General features: G+C 43.7%; 1 protein-coding gene across 7 annotated transcripts in view; it reads right to left on the reverse strand.

Moving 5' to 3' along the window:
* Nucleotides 1–10,874: 10,874 nt before the first annotated feature.
* The window catches only part of LOC115134496 (sodium- and chloride-dependent GABA transporter 2-like), a 127,905-nt gene continuing 124,096 nt past the window's right edge, over nt 10,875–14,683 (reverse strand). For all 7 annotated transcript variants that reach the window (XM_065026055.1, XM_029668539.2, XM_029668557.2 and 4 more), the window contains one exon: nt 10,875–14,383. In XM_065026055.1, the coding sequence (XP_064882127.1) occupies nt 14,255–14,383 (129 nt within the window). In that variant the 3' untranslated portion in view covers nt 10,875–14,254. The remainder of the gene's footprint in view (nt 14,384–14,683) is intronic.

Genomic DNA, 14,683 nt, shown 5'->3' on the forward strand with positions numbered 1-14,683 from the left:
ACCAGGTGGTGATACAACAGGATGCTCTCAATTGTGCATCTGTAAAAGTTTGTGAGGGTTTTATGTAATAAGCCACATTTCTTCAGCCTCCTGAGGTTGAAGACGCGCTGTTGTGCCTTCTTCACCACACTGTCTGTGTTGGTGGAACATTTCAGTTTGTCAGTAATGTGTACACTGAGGGACTTAAAACTTTCCACCTTCTCCACTGCTGTCCCGATGATGTGGATCGGAGGGTGCTCCCTCTGCTGTTTCCTGAAGTCCACGATCATCGCCTTTGTTTTGTTGACGTTGAGTCAGAGGTTATTTTCCTGGCACCACACCCCCTGAGCCCTCACCTCCTCTCTGTAGGCTGTCTCGTCGATGTTGGTAATCAAGCCTACTGCTGTTGTGTCATCTGCAAACTTAATGATTGAGTTGGAGGCGTGCTTGACCACACAGTCATGGGTGAACAGGGAGAACAGGAGGGGGCTGAGCACACACCCTTGTGGGCCAAAGTGTTGAGGATCAGCGAAGTGGAGGTGTTGTTTCCTACCTTCACCATCTGGGGGCGACACGTCAGGGAGTCCAGGACCCAGTTGCACAGGGCGGGGTTCAGACCCAGGGCCTCGAGCTTAATGATGAGCTTGGAGGGTACTATGGTGTTGAATGCTGAGCTATAGTCAATAAACTGCATTCTTACATAGGTATTCCTCTTGTCCAGATGGGATAGGGCAGTGTAATGGCGATTGTATCGTCTGTGGACCTATTGGTGCGGTAAGCGAATTGAAGTGGGTCTAGGCCTGACAGGTAAGGAAAGGTTAAAGAGAATATGTTGCTTACCTTCACCATCTGGGAGCGGCCCTTCATGAAGTCTAGGACCCAGTTGCATAGGGAGGAGTTCAGTCCCAGGTCTGTGAGGAGGGACTGTTTTGGGACTGTCAGTGTGTGTCTTGGCAATTGATTGTGTCTTCAGGGAAGTGTGTGTGTGCCAGCGGTGTCATGCCTGTGTGTTTGGAGAGAGCTGAGGCATACAGCAGTCTAGGGCCAAACTCTCAGAGGGGAAGTGTGACTCTTCATGCGTCTCCAGCACTGTGTTTATTTGCTAGTTTACTGGTGGCTGAGTCACAGAACAGTGTTTTCCCATAGGAACCATCAAAATACACAGAGAGGGAGGGAGATATGGAAACTTCCTTCTGTTTTGCTGTAATCACCCACGCAAGCACGCACCCATATACACATGCACCCATACACACACACGCACACACAGTGTTGTACAACTAACCTTGTGGGGACACACAATTCAGTCCCATTCAAAATCCTATTTTCCCCTTACTCCTAACCTTAAACTTAACCCTAACCTTAACCCTAATCATAACCCTAGCTCCTAACCCTAGTTCCTAACACTAAACCTAATTCTAACGTTAACATTCATTCTAACCTTAACCCCAAACCCCCTAGAAATAGCATTTGACCTTGTGGGCATTGGTGGAAAAAGTGCTGGTTCAATAGGGTCTGGTTCGGCGGATGATTGGAATGGCTTTTAAACGTCTTTGAAATATGGGTGTGGCTATGATCTGAAAATTGAAATCTACTTCGGCTAATTTAAATAATCCTTCCAAATTTTGTCAAGTAGTGAAAGGTTTGGAGTGCAAAAAAAGATACACAGCTTCCCAAACAATTGCTGGTCGACACACAGATTGTAACTGAGAGAATCTCCATTCTGAAAGCCTTAAGTCGGCATTTTAGATTTTTATTTTACCGTTATTTAACTAGGCAAGTTAGTTAAGAACAAATTCTTATTTTCAATGACGGCCTAGGAACAGAGGGTTCAAATCAAATCAAATCAAATTTTATTTGTCACATACACATGGTTAGCAGATGTTAATGCGAGTGTAGCGAAATGCTTGTGCTTCTAGTTCCGACAATGCAGTGATAACCAACAAGTAATCTAACTAACAATTCCAAAACTACTGTCTTATACACAGTGTAAGGGGATAAGGAATATGTACATAAGGATATATGAATGAGTGATGGTACAGAGCAGCATACAGTAGATGGTATCGAGTACAGTATATACATATGAGATGAGTATGTAGACAAAGTAAACAAAGTGGCATAGTTAAAGTGGCTAGTGACATAAGAATGCAGTCGATGATCTAGAGTACAGTATATACATATGCATATGAGATGAATAATGTAGGGTAAGTAACATTATATAAGGTAGCATTGTTTAAAGTGGCTAGTGATATATTTACATAATTTCCCATTATTAAAGTGGCTGGAGTTGGGTCAGTGTCAATGACAGTGTGTTGGCAGCAGCCACTCAATGTTAGTGATTGCTGTTTAACAGTCTGATGGCCTTGAGATAGAAGCTGTTTTTCAGTCTCTCGGTCCCAGCTTTGATGCACCTGTACTGACCTCGCCTTCTGGATGATAGCGGGGTGAACAGGCAGTGGTTCGGGTGGTTGATGTCCTTGATGATCTTTATGGCCTTCCTGTAACATCGGGTGGTGTAGGTGTCCTGGAGGGCAGGTAGTTTGCCCCCGGTGATGCGTTGTGCAGACCTCACTACCCTCTGGAGAGCCTTACGGTTGAGGGCGGAGCAGTTGCCGTACCAGGCGGTGATACAGCCCGCCAGGATGCTCTCGATTGTGCATCTGTAGAAGTTTGTGAGTGCTTTTGGTGACAAGCCGAATTTCTTCAGCCTCCTGAGGTTGAAGAGGCGCTGCTGCGCCTTCTTCACGACGCTGTCAGTGTGAGTGGACCAATTCAGTTTGTCTGTGATGTGTATGCCGAGGAACTTAAAACTTGCTACCCTCTCCACTACTGATCCATCGATGTGGATAGGGGGTGTTCCCTCTGCTGTTTCCTGAAGTCCACAATCATCTCCTTAGTTTTGTTGACGTTGAGTGTGAGGTTATTTTCCTGACACCACACTCCGAGGGCCCTCACCTCCTCCCTGTAGGCCGTCTCGTCGTTGTTGGTAATCAAGCCTACCACTGTTGTGTCGTCCGCAAACTTGATGATTGAGTTGGAGGCGTGCATGGCCACGCAGTCGTGGGTGAACAGGGAGTACAGGAGAGGGCTCAGAACGCACCCTTGTGGGGCCCCCGTGTTGAGGATCAGCGGGGAGGAGATGTTGTTGCCTACCCTCACCACCTGTGGGCGGCCCGTCAGGAAGTCCAGTACCCAGTTGCACAGGGCGGGGTCGAGACCCAGGGTCTCGAGCTTGATGACGAGCTTGGAGGGTACTATGGTATTGAATGCCGAGCTGTAGTCGATGAACAGCATTCTCACATAGGTATTCCTCTTGTCCAGGTGGGTTAGGGCAGTGTGCAGTGTGGTTGAGATTGCATCGTCTGTGGACCTATTTGGGCGGTAAGCAAATTGGAGTGGGTCTAGGGTGTCAGGTAGGGTGGAGGTGATATGGTCCTTGACTAGTCTCTCAAAGCACTTCATGATGACGGAAGTGAGTGCTACGGGGCGGTAGTCGTTTAGCTCAGTTACCTTAGCTTTCTTGGGAACAGGAACAATGGTGGCCCTCTTGAAGCATGTGGGAACAGCAGACTGGTATAGGGATTGATTGAATATGTCCGTAAACACACCGGCCAGCTGGTCTGCGCATGCTCTGAGGGCGCGGCTGGGGATGCCGTCTGGGCCTGCAGCCTTGCGAGGGTTAACACGTTTAAATGTCTTACTCACCTCGGCTGCAGTGAAGGAGAGACCGCATGTTTTCGTTGCAGGCCGTGTCAGTGGCACTGTATTGTCCTCAAAGCGGGCAAAAAAGTGATTTAGTCTGCCTGGGAGCAAGACATCCTGGTCCGTGACTGGGCTGAGTTTCTTCTTGTAGTCCGTGATTGACTGTAGACCCTGACACATGCCTCTTGTGTCTGAGCCATTGAATTGAGATTCCACTTGGTCTCTGTACTGACGCTTAGCTTGTTTAATAGCCTTGCGGAGGGAATAGATGCATTGTTTATATTCGGACATATTACCAGACACCTTGCCCTGATTAAAAGCAGTGGTTCGCGCTTTCAGTTTCACGCGAATGCTGCCATCAATCCACGGTTTCTGGTTTGGGAATGTTTTTATCGTTGCTATGGGAACGACATCTTCGACGCACGTTCTAATGAACTCGCACACCGAATCAGCGTATTCGTCAATATTTCCATCTGACGCAATACGAAACATGTCCCAGTCCACGTGATGGAAGCAGTCTTGGAGTGTGGAGTCAGCTTGGTCTGACCAGCGTTGGACAGACCTCAGCGTGGGAGCCTCTTGTTTTAGTTTCTGCCTGTAGGCAGGGATCAGCAAAATGGAGTCGTGGTCAGCTTTTCCGAAAGGGGGGCGGGGCAGGGCCTTATATGCGTCGCGGAAGTTAGAGTAACAATGATCCAAGGTTTTACCACCCCTGGTTGCGCAATCGATATGCTGGTAAAATTTAGGGAGTCTTGTTTTCAGATTAGCTTTGTTAAAATCCCCAGCTACAATGAATGCAGCCTCCGGATAAATGGTTTCCAGTTTGCAAAGAGTTAAATAAAGTTCGTTCAGAGCCATCGATGTGTCTGCTTGGGGGGGGATATATACGGCTGTGATTATAATCGAGGAGAATTCTCTTGGAAGATAATGCGGTCTACATTTGATTGTGAGGAATTCTAAATCAGGTGAACAGAAGGATTTGAGTTCCTGTATGTTTCCTTCATCACACCATGTCTCGTTAGTCATGAGGCATACGCCCCCGCCACTCTTCTTACCAGAAAGATGTTTGTTTCTGTCGGCGCGATGCGTGGAGAAACCCGTTGACTGCACCACCTCGGATAGCGTCTTCCCAGTAAGCCATGTTTCTGTGAAGCAGAGAACGTTGCAGTCTCTGATGTCCCTCTGGAATGCTACCCTTGCTCGGATTTCGTCAACCTTGTTGTCAAGAGACTGGACATTGGCAAGAAGAATGCTGGGGAGTGGTGCGCGATGTGCCCTTTTTCGGAGTCTGACCAGAACACCGCCTCGTTTCCCTCTTTTTCGGAGTCGTTTCCTTGGGTCGCTGCATGCGATCCATTCCGTTGTCCGGTTTGTAAGGCAGAACACCGGATCCGCGTCGCGGAAAACATATTCTTGGTCGTACTGATGGTGAGTTGGCGCTGATCTTATATTCAGTAGTTCTTCTCGACTGTATGTAATGAAACCTAAGATGACCTGGGGTACTAATGTAAGAAATAACACGTAAAAAAACTGCATAGTTTCCTAGGAACGCGAAGCGAGGCGGCCATCTCAGTCGGCGCCGGAAGTACAACTGTTCAGGGGCAGAACGACAGATTTGTACCGTGTCAGCTCGGGGGTTTGAACTTGCAACCTTCCGGTTACTAGTCCAACGCTCTAACCACTAGGCTACCCTGCCTGCAGGAAGATTATTTGAAAAGGTCAAAGGTATAAATGAACCCCCCTAGGAATTTACCTGACACCCCTGTGCACTCCTTCGCTAGGTTCTCCTTTTCAACCTTCTCTGTTTCAGAAGTGCATAAAGCCCTGAAAGAAATCTCCTGGCCCTGATGAACTAGACCCCTGCTTTCTACACCTAGTTGCAGACATCATTGCTCCCCCTTGACATGCATTTTTAACCTTACGCTTGACGTTAAGGAAATCCCCCAATTTATTGAAATCTGCTTTTGTACTGCCTCTCCTGAAAAGTGGAGATCCTTCGCTACTCGACAACTATTGTCCCATATCAAAATTGTCTGTACTATCAAAAGGTACTGGAGTCCTTAGTTGGTTCGCAGTTGAAGGCCTACCTCCACGAAAACAACATCTTAAATGGAATGCAATCAGGCTTTAGGTCTGGCCACAGCACTGTTTCAGAAACATTGAATGTTTTAAATGTGTCTGTCTTTATTGATTTGTCAAAGGCATTTGACACCGTGGACCACGCTGTGTTGCTACAAAGGTTAAAATGTGGTGGAATTACTTGTCATGCTCTAGATTGGTTTATAAATGACCTATTAAACCGAACACAATGTGTAATGGCGGATGGTTGAAAAGTCCATAGAGTTGTGCTCAGTTTTTCCGCAAGGTCCTATTTTGGGCCCACTGCTGTTCATTTTGTTTATCAACAACATTGGGGATCATATTGAAACAGTGGATGTTCATTTTTATGCAGATGATAATGTTCGTTATTGAAGAGGTAGTAGTTTATCTTTAGCTTTTGAAAATCCCCAGAGCATTTAACATCATACAACAGAATCTGTATGATTTGAAGCTGGTTCTGAATTTAGGTCAAATAAAATGCATGGTATTTTCAAATGCCAGGTATGTTACTAATGTCATTGCTACATTGGCTAGACATGCTGTAGAGCAAGTCAAAGTGTACAAATATTTGGGTGTGTGGGTTGATGACAAGCTGAGCTTCACTGTTCATGTGGAGAACCTGATAAGGAAGCTCAAGCTGAGAATAGGTTTTTATTACCAGCAAAAGGCTTGTTTTTCCCTGGAGACCAGGAAGAAGCTGGTACGATGTACATTACTGGCAGTTTTATATTTTAGTGATGATATATACAGTTTAAGTCTGACATTTAGTTTAGCTGAATGCATTCAAACTCAGTTTTTCACAATTCCTGACATTTAATCCTAGTAAAAATTCCCTGTTTTAGGTCAGTTAGGATCACCACTTTATTTTAAGAATGTGAAATGTCAGAATATTAGTAGAGCGAATTATTTATTTGAGGTTTTATTTCCTTCATCACATTCCCAGTGGGTCAGAAGTTAACATACACTCAATTAGTATTTGGTAGAATTGCCTTTAAATTGTTTAACTTGGGTCAAACGTTTCGGTTAGCCTTCCACAAGCTTCCCACAGTAAGTTCTGGAAATTGTGGCCTATTCCTCCTGACAGAGCTGGTGTGTTTGAGTCAGGTTTGTAGGCCTCCTTGCTCGCACATGCTTTTTCAGTTCTGCCCACAAATTGTCTATATGATTGAGGTCAGGGCTTTGTGATGGCCACTCCAATACCTTGACCTTGTTGTCCTTAAGCCATTTTGCTACAACTTTTGAAGTATGCTTGGGGTTATTGTCCATTTGGAAGACCCATTTGCAACCAAGCTTCAACTTTCTGACAGATGTCTTCAGATGTTGCTTCCATATATCCACATAATTTTACTTCCTCATGTGCCATCTATTTTGTGAAGTGCACCAGTCCCTCCTGCAGCAAAGCACCCCCTGTGCTTCACGGTTGTGATGGTGTTCTTCAGCTTGCAAGCCTCCCCCTTTTTCCTCCAAACATAATGATGGTCATTATGGCCAAACAGTTCTATTTTTGTTTCATCAGATCAGAGGACATTTCTCCAAAAAGTGCGATCTTTGTTCCCATGTGCCGTTGCAAACCGTAGTCTGGCTTTTTTTATGGTGGTTTTGGAGCAATGGCTTCTTCCTTGCTGAGCAGCCTTTCTGGCGGCGCTCGGTGTCGCCGGTCATCTAGCCATCATCGATCCACTTTTCATTTTCCATGTGTTTTGTCTTGTTTTTCCTCACACCTGGTTTCAATTTCCTCAATCATTTGTTGTGTATTTAACCCTATGTTCCCCCAATGTCTTTGTGTGGGATTGTTTATCCTAAGTGGCACGTGTTGACTGGTGCGCGATGGGTTTTGGTACCCAAATGTCTTGTTATTTTAAGCCGTGGGTTTTGCTATTTAACTGCTCCGGCTATTACCAGGTTCTGCTCTCCTGCGTCTGACTTCCCTGCCACCGATTACGCACCCTTTATACTTTCAGGTTATGTTGATATAGGACTCGTTTGACTGTGGATATAGATACTTCTGTTCCGGTTTCCTCCAGCATCTTCACAGGGTCCTTTGCTGCTGTTCTGGGATTGATTTGCACTTTTCGCACCAAAGTACGTTCATCTCTAGGAGACAGAATGAGTCTCCTTCCTGAGCGGTATGACGGCTGCGTGGTCCCATGGTGTTTATACTTACGTACTTTTGTTTGTATAGATGAACGTGGTACCTTCAGGCGTTTGGAAATTGCTCCCAAGGATGAACCAGACTTGTGGAGGTCTACAATTGTTTTTCTGAGGTCTTGGCTGATTTCTTTTGATTTTCCCATGATGTCAAGCAAAGAGGCACTGAGTTTGAAGGTAGGTCTTGAAATACATACACCTCCAATGGATTCAGGCTAATTGACATCATTTGTCAGAAGCTTCTAAAGCCATGACATAATTTCCTGGAATTTTCCAAGCTGTTTAAAGGCACAGTCAACTTAGTGTATGTAACCTTCTGACCCACTGGAATTGTGATACAGTGAATTATAAGTGAAATAATCTGTCTGTAAACAATTGTTGGAAAACATGCACAAAGTAGATGTAATAACCGACTTGCCAAAACTATAGTTTGTTAACAAGAAATTTGTGGAGTGGTTGAAAAACAGGTTTTAATGAGTCCAACCTAAGTGTATGTAAACTTCCGACTTCAACTGTATATGCAAGCCTCAACCACTACCCTGAGAGGACTTGATTCAGTATATCACGAGGCCCTCAGGTTCGTTACCAATCAAAAATGTTCAACACATCACTGTGATCTTTACAGCACCGTTGGCTGGTCGTCATTGACCTTGGGTAGGCATAAAACATCGGTATAGACTGATTTATAAGGCCATATTGGGTAAAATGTCACTTTTTTTAATCAGGTCGGTAAATAAATATAAATTATGGTCCCATTTTCATTTGTTTTTAACAGTCCCAAGAATTAGAACAGATCATGGTAGAAATAGTTTTAGTTACTCAGCTCCATGGTCCTGGATTTCTCTCCTGAACATTTACAAATTTGATGATCGAGTCACGTTGTTGGAGTTTAAACACTTGATCAATGTAAATATCATAGAAGAGTGTAATTGTCTTTAGGACAGCTGTTTTTTAGTCGTGACAGTGTTTTAAAAAAAATAATATGTAATTGTCTTTAGGACAGCTGTTTTTTAGTCGTGACAGTGTTTTAAAAAAAATAATATGTAATTGTCTTTAGGACAGCTGTTTTTTAGTCGTGACAGTGTTTTAAAAAAAATAATATGTAATTGTCTTTAGGACAGCTGTTTTTTAGTCGTGACAGTGTTTAAAAAAAAAAGTAATATGTAATTGTTGTGCTGTATGTGGGTCTATAGTTTTGTTTTAATGTAGTGTTAGTGTATATACGTTGGTTTTCCTGAAACTTTGTTCCCCCTGCTGCTATTGGACCAGGTCTCTCTTGAAAAAGAGATGTTATCCCAATAATTAAAAATACATATTTTTTCTCATACTTGAGTAAAAGTAAAGATACCTTAATAATAAAAAATGACTCAAGTAAAATGAAAGTCATCCAGTAAAATACTACTTGAGTAAAAGTCTAAAAGTCTTTGGTTTTCAATGTACTTAAGTAAAAAAAAAGTAAATTCCTTATATTAAACAACCAGACGACATCTATTTTTGCCGGGGGCACACTCCAACACTCAGACATAATTTGCAAAACGTGGCATTTGTGTTTAGTGAGTCCGTCAGATCAGAGGCAGTAGGAATGACCAGGGATGTTCTCTTGATAAGTGTCTGAATTGTCAAAATGTAACGAGTACTTTTGGGTTTCAGGGAAAATGTATGGAGTAAAAAGTTCATTATTTTCATTAGGAATGTAAAAGTATAATTTGGCAAAAATCGAAATAGTAAAGTACAGATACCCCCCAAAACTACTTAAGTAAAAATACTTTAAAGTACTACTTAAGTACTTTACACCACTGCTTGTGGAGACCAACAAAATGTCCCGTTGGTCAAATTGTTTGTTTACTATTCTTGTGTGGACTTCTGGTCCCCACAAGTATAGTTAAACACGTCCACACACATGCACGCACACAACCACCCTCCTTCCAACCCACAAAGTCCCCATTTGTCCCCTTGAGAATTGCCTAGCTAAAACATTAGGTTATCGATAAATGTGCATTATTTTGTGTGGGTGAACCCTACTCTCCTCTACCGAGCGCACATCCTCCCCCTCTAAAACCCTGAGATGTCCCTTGTCGTACTAATCTAGTAATATTGTGGCCTAGTGAGTGAGTGAGTGAGTGAGAGAGAGAGGGTGGACTTCTTAGCATGGCCAAAACAGAACACCATGTGCTGACTGCCACCATAAGACTCTCCACCTCTCACAGCTCCACATGCATGACCTACACAACCAATGCCCCGCACATTACAGCAGGTTAGCGTTTCTTCCTCATGAATCTTGTTCTGGAGGCAGTTCTGCAGAGTGGTCACTAGCTGGCACAGTCACAAAGTCATCAAATCTGATTTTAAACCTAACCTTAACCACACTGCTAACCCTAATGCATAACCCTAACCTTAAATAAAAAGAAAATGTTTGTTTTCATGAATTCTTACACATTTTGACTTTGCAGCTGGCCCATCTAGCGGAAATCGCTCCGTTCTGCCTCAAGGACAAGACCAATAAACGTCTACCTGCCACATTACAGGGGAAACTATAGGGTCCATTGTTTCATGATGCCCCTCTCGATGATAAACAAAAAGAAATGCATGGTAATAGGTCACTTTTTTAAATATATGAATTTCAAATTCTATGAACAATGCATTTCCTGAGTTAATCGTAACCTTCTCCTCCCCTGATAGCGGAGGTTTGTGTCAGACCCAATGATGTGTATAAACCCTGGATTGTGGCAGGTACTCTAGCGGTTAAGAGCATTGGGCAAGTAACATCGAAAGGCTGTTGGCTTGAATCCCAGAGCCGAGCAGGAGAAAAATCTGCCGATGTGCCCTTGAGCAATGTACTTTCCCTAATTGCTCACTCTGGATAAGAGTGTCTGCTAAATTACTACAATATTTCAGTCAATTTCACAAGCAACACATTTGACCAAAAAAAAGACACAAAAAAGTATAAATACATTGTAAACCACTGAGGTGAATTCAGAATAAATGTGAATTTTTACATCTACATGTAAACCAATGACAGTCAATGCTACAGCCGGTCAATTTTGTGTTTGCTTACACCAAATCATGCGATTTGCTACACAAAGAACAACTTATAAAGCAATTGGTGATGACGGCAACAAAAAAAACTATATAGAAAGGGGAGAGAGGGTAGGAAAGGGATAGAAAGAGTAGCCTAGATGGCATAGAAAGAGGAAAAGGAGGTGGGTGGGCTACAGACAACCTAAACAATTATACGGTGTAGAGCTTGGGACAAACTGCATCTGCCAACACATCCTCCAATACGTTTCTGTCTTTCATTCCCCCTCTCTCACACACACGGCATCATTTCTAATCCTGTTCCTCTGAAACAGAGGATGTATGCCAGGGAACCATATGGGCCTGAACTAACCACCCCCTCATCTCCACATACACAGTACAATGATAGATCGCACGTTCTGCAAAGGAGTCCCATAGTATCTAAAATACTCATCACCAAAACAACGTGTGCATAACCACGCGTGCACAGACACGTGTGGAGCAGGGACAACCCGGTTCTATATATCATCCGCTGTGGGGGGAATCTAACACAGCTATTTGACACCGGCACCTTTTACACAACCAACTGGCTCAGTGATGGTGGATGGTTCCAGAATGAATCTCAAGGACTTTCGGTCCGTGTCCCAAATGGCACCCTATACCCTATATAGTGCACTATGTAGGGAATAGGGCGCCATTTGGGATGCATTACACGCTCTTTCACTCACATGCTCTCCCTCCCTCACCCATAACAGGCCACTAAATGCCCGCTGGGATAGAAATGCATCCGATAAAGAACGTTAGCATAATAACGAGAACCCACAACATTTGTTCTCGAGTGATGGATGACAAGTTGGCTTTGATCCTTTCTAAAGAGGCCCCTCCCTCTCTTCATCCATCCTCCATCCATCCCTTCATCGCTATCTCTCGCTCTAAAGTGTGGTGTGCCTGTTCAGAGGCGCTCTCTCTTCTGTCATCCGTTGCCGTGGCAGCCAGGGGGGGGGGGGGGGGTTAGGTGACAAGTACAGGGTGTCCCCTAGGACCTAAGTCACAGAGGTAACGTACCTACGCCAGCAATATAGGACTCACTGGGGCCCTTGCTCCCTTCCTCCATCCAGGACCTCTATATCAGGTGGTGTGAACGGAAGGCCTGGGAAATCGTTAAAGACTCCAGCCACCCAAGCCATAGACGGTTCTCTCTGCTTCCGCATGGCAAATGGAACCGGTGCATCAAATCTGACACCATGTCTCCTGAACAGCTTCTATCTCCAAGACATAACACTGCTAAATAGCTAACAAAATAATTACACACACTGAGTTGACCCTTTTTTGCAGTCTCTATACAAACTCAGATGGCCCTACACACTCACCGACACTCCAACACACACTTCATAATTTGCTCACACACACACACATATAATTATATTTTCTTTCATATATCCTGAGCCTCCAGCACCTCTGATTCAGAGAAGTTGGGTTAAATGCGGAAGACACATTGCACTTGAATGCATTCAGTTGTACAACTGACTAGGTATCCAGTGACAGTGTACATTTCCAGCAGCTTTGAGAAGTAAAATTGAACACATTGGATCATGATTAGACACAGTTGTCACATACTGTAGAACAAGAAAATAGTTACAGGGATTTTCACATGATTGAAAACCTTACAACATGCCATTAGATTGTATAAAGTAGAACCTCAAAGATACGAGCCTCAAGAGTTACAGATTGACCAGTCAACCGAACGGGCAATATGAAACGGAACTTCTGTCAAATGTAAATGTTGTTTACATGGTCTTAAAAACAAAATCAGATATTATTACAGTATCTAGATAAATGATTAGAAAACACATGTAAAACAATAAATATATATATGTATATATTTTCTATAACAAATCATTTATATAAAAATATATTTAATCAATATATTCGATAAAGGTTTTGATGAGTTTTTAAAGTGAATTTCAAAGTTACGGACATTTCAGTGTTCTGAAGGACCTCCAGTCCAGACATGTTCGTATGTCGGAGTTCCTACTATACACTGAGAGTACAAAACACCTTCCTAATATTGAGTTGCACCCCCTTTTGCCCTCAGAACAGTCAAAATCGCCAGGGTATGAACTCTACAAGGTGTCAAAAGCATTGCACATGGATGCTGGCCTATGTTGACTCAAATGCTTCCCATAGTTGTGTCAAGTCGGCTGGATGTCCTTTGGGTGGTGGACCATTCTTGATACACTCGAGAAACTATTGAGCGTGAAAAACCCAGCAGCGTTGCAGTTCTTGACAGACTCAAACCGGTGTGCCTGGCACCAACTAGTACCCTACCCAGTACATAGGCACTTAAATATTTGGTCTTGCCCACTCACCTTCTGAATGGCACAAATACACAATCCATGTCTCAATTGTCTCAAGGCTTAAAAATCCTTCTTCAACCCGTCTCCTCCCCTTCATCTACACTGATTGACGTGAACTTACTGTTATCATTATTATTAGTATACCTTTATTTCAACAAGGAACACAGACTGAGACCAAGGTCTCTTTTACAGCTGGGCCCTGCGTATACATGTTTACACATACAGTTTAGGTACAATGACTTAACAAGTGACATCAATAAGGGAGCATAGCGTTCACCTGGATTCACCTGGTCAGTCTGCGCCATGTAGAGAGCAGGTGTTCCTAACGTTTCGTACACTCAGTGTATAGTGTCTCTCTGATTATTACTTATGTTTTCAACATGGTACTGCATTCACTTTACTCGATTCATTATTCAACACAATAAATAGCAAAAAGGAGAAAAATATCTTTTACGGTCTGATTTTCTTCACTACTTCCAATCCCAGATGAGATTTCTCATTTTCTGTAAACAGTTTCACTTAATGCGTTAATCCAATCAGCCAATTACAGACTGAAATGGCACCATATTTCCTACATAGTGCACTACTTTTGACCAGAGCCCTAGCGGCCCTGGTTAAAGGTAATAGTGTACTATATAGGGAGGGAATAGGGTACCATTTCAGACCCAATCATTCTGATCAAAATAGTCCAGTCAGAAACCATTGACTAGTCTGACTGAAATTATGATGAGGTAATTTCCCCCTCCCCCATGGGCATGTCACTAAGTCCAGTCCACATATCCCAGGCCCATCACAGTTTCAACCACCATCCTGTCTCCATTTACCAGTGAGAACACAACAGAGGGGCAGAGGCCTTCCCATCTCCACAGAAACATCCCATGACCCCCGATTCTGATCTGTCCCATTGGTGCGCAGAAACCGTATCATTGGCTAAACCCAGGGTGGACGTCCCTAGATCACGTCTGCGATTGGCTCATTGGATTTCCGGCGGTGAGAGCCAGACAGGGTTCAAAGGTGAGAGAGGTGGTCCGGTGGTCCATGGCCAAATTGGAGTCGGGGGCAGGACGACACAGCCGGCGGAAACGCTACGGGTCAACAGGAGAGATGGACGAGATGTTAGTCACACACAACCTATGCCTTAATGCACTGTACAGTATGTCTTATATGCTCAGTACAGTCTTGTGCACGGAATTACTGGCCAACCTATTCACTATAGCATGATGGGAAGGTACAAGTTATTTTCAAGACACACTAACTAATGTCTTGTGTAATCATGAGGGTAAGTCACAGGGGAAATGGCGGTAATTAAGTGTTGGAGTCAGTCCACATAGTGCAGTGTTGGACGGTAGGGGTAAGAGTAACAGTTAATGTGGGAGTCAGGGTTA

The sequence above is a fragment of the Oncorhynchus nerka genome, linkage group LG2, assembly GCF_034236695.1.
Source record: "Oncorhynchus nerka isolate Pitt River linkage group LG2, Oner_Uvic_2.0, whole genome shotgun sequence".
NCBI classification, from domain to species: domain Eukaryota; kingdom Metazoa; phylum Chordata; class Actinopteri; order Salmoniformes; family Salmonidae; genus Oncorhynchus; species Oncorhynchus nerka.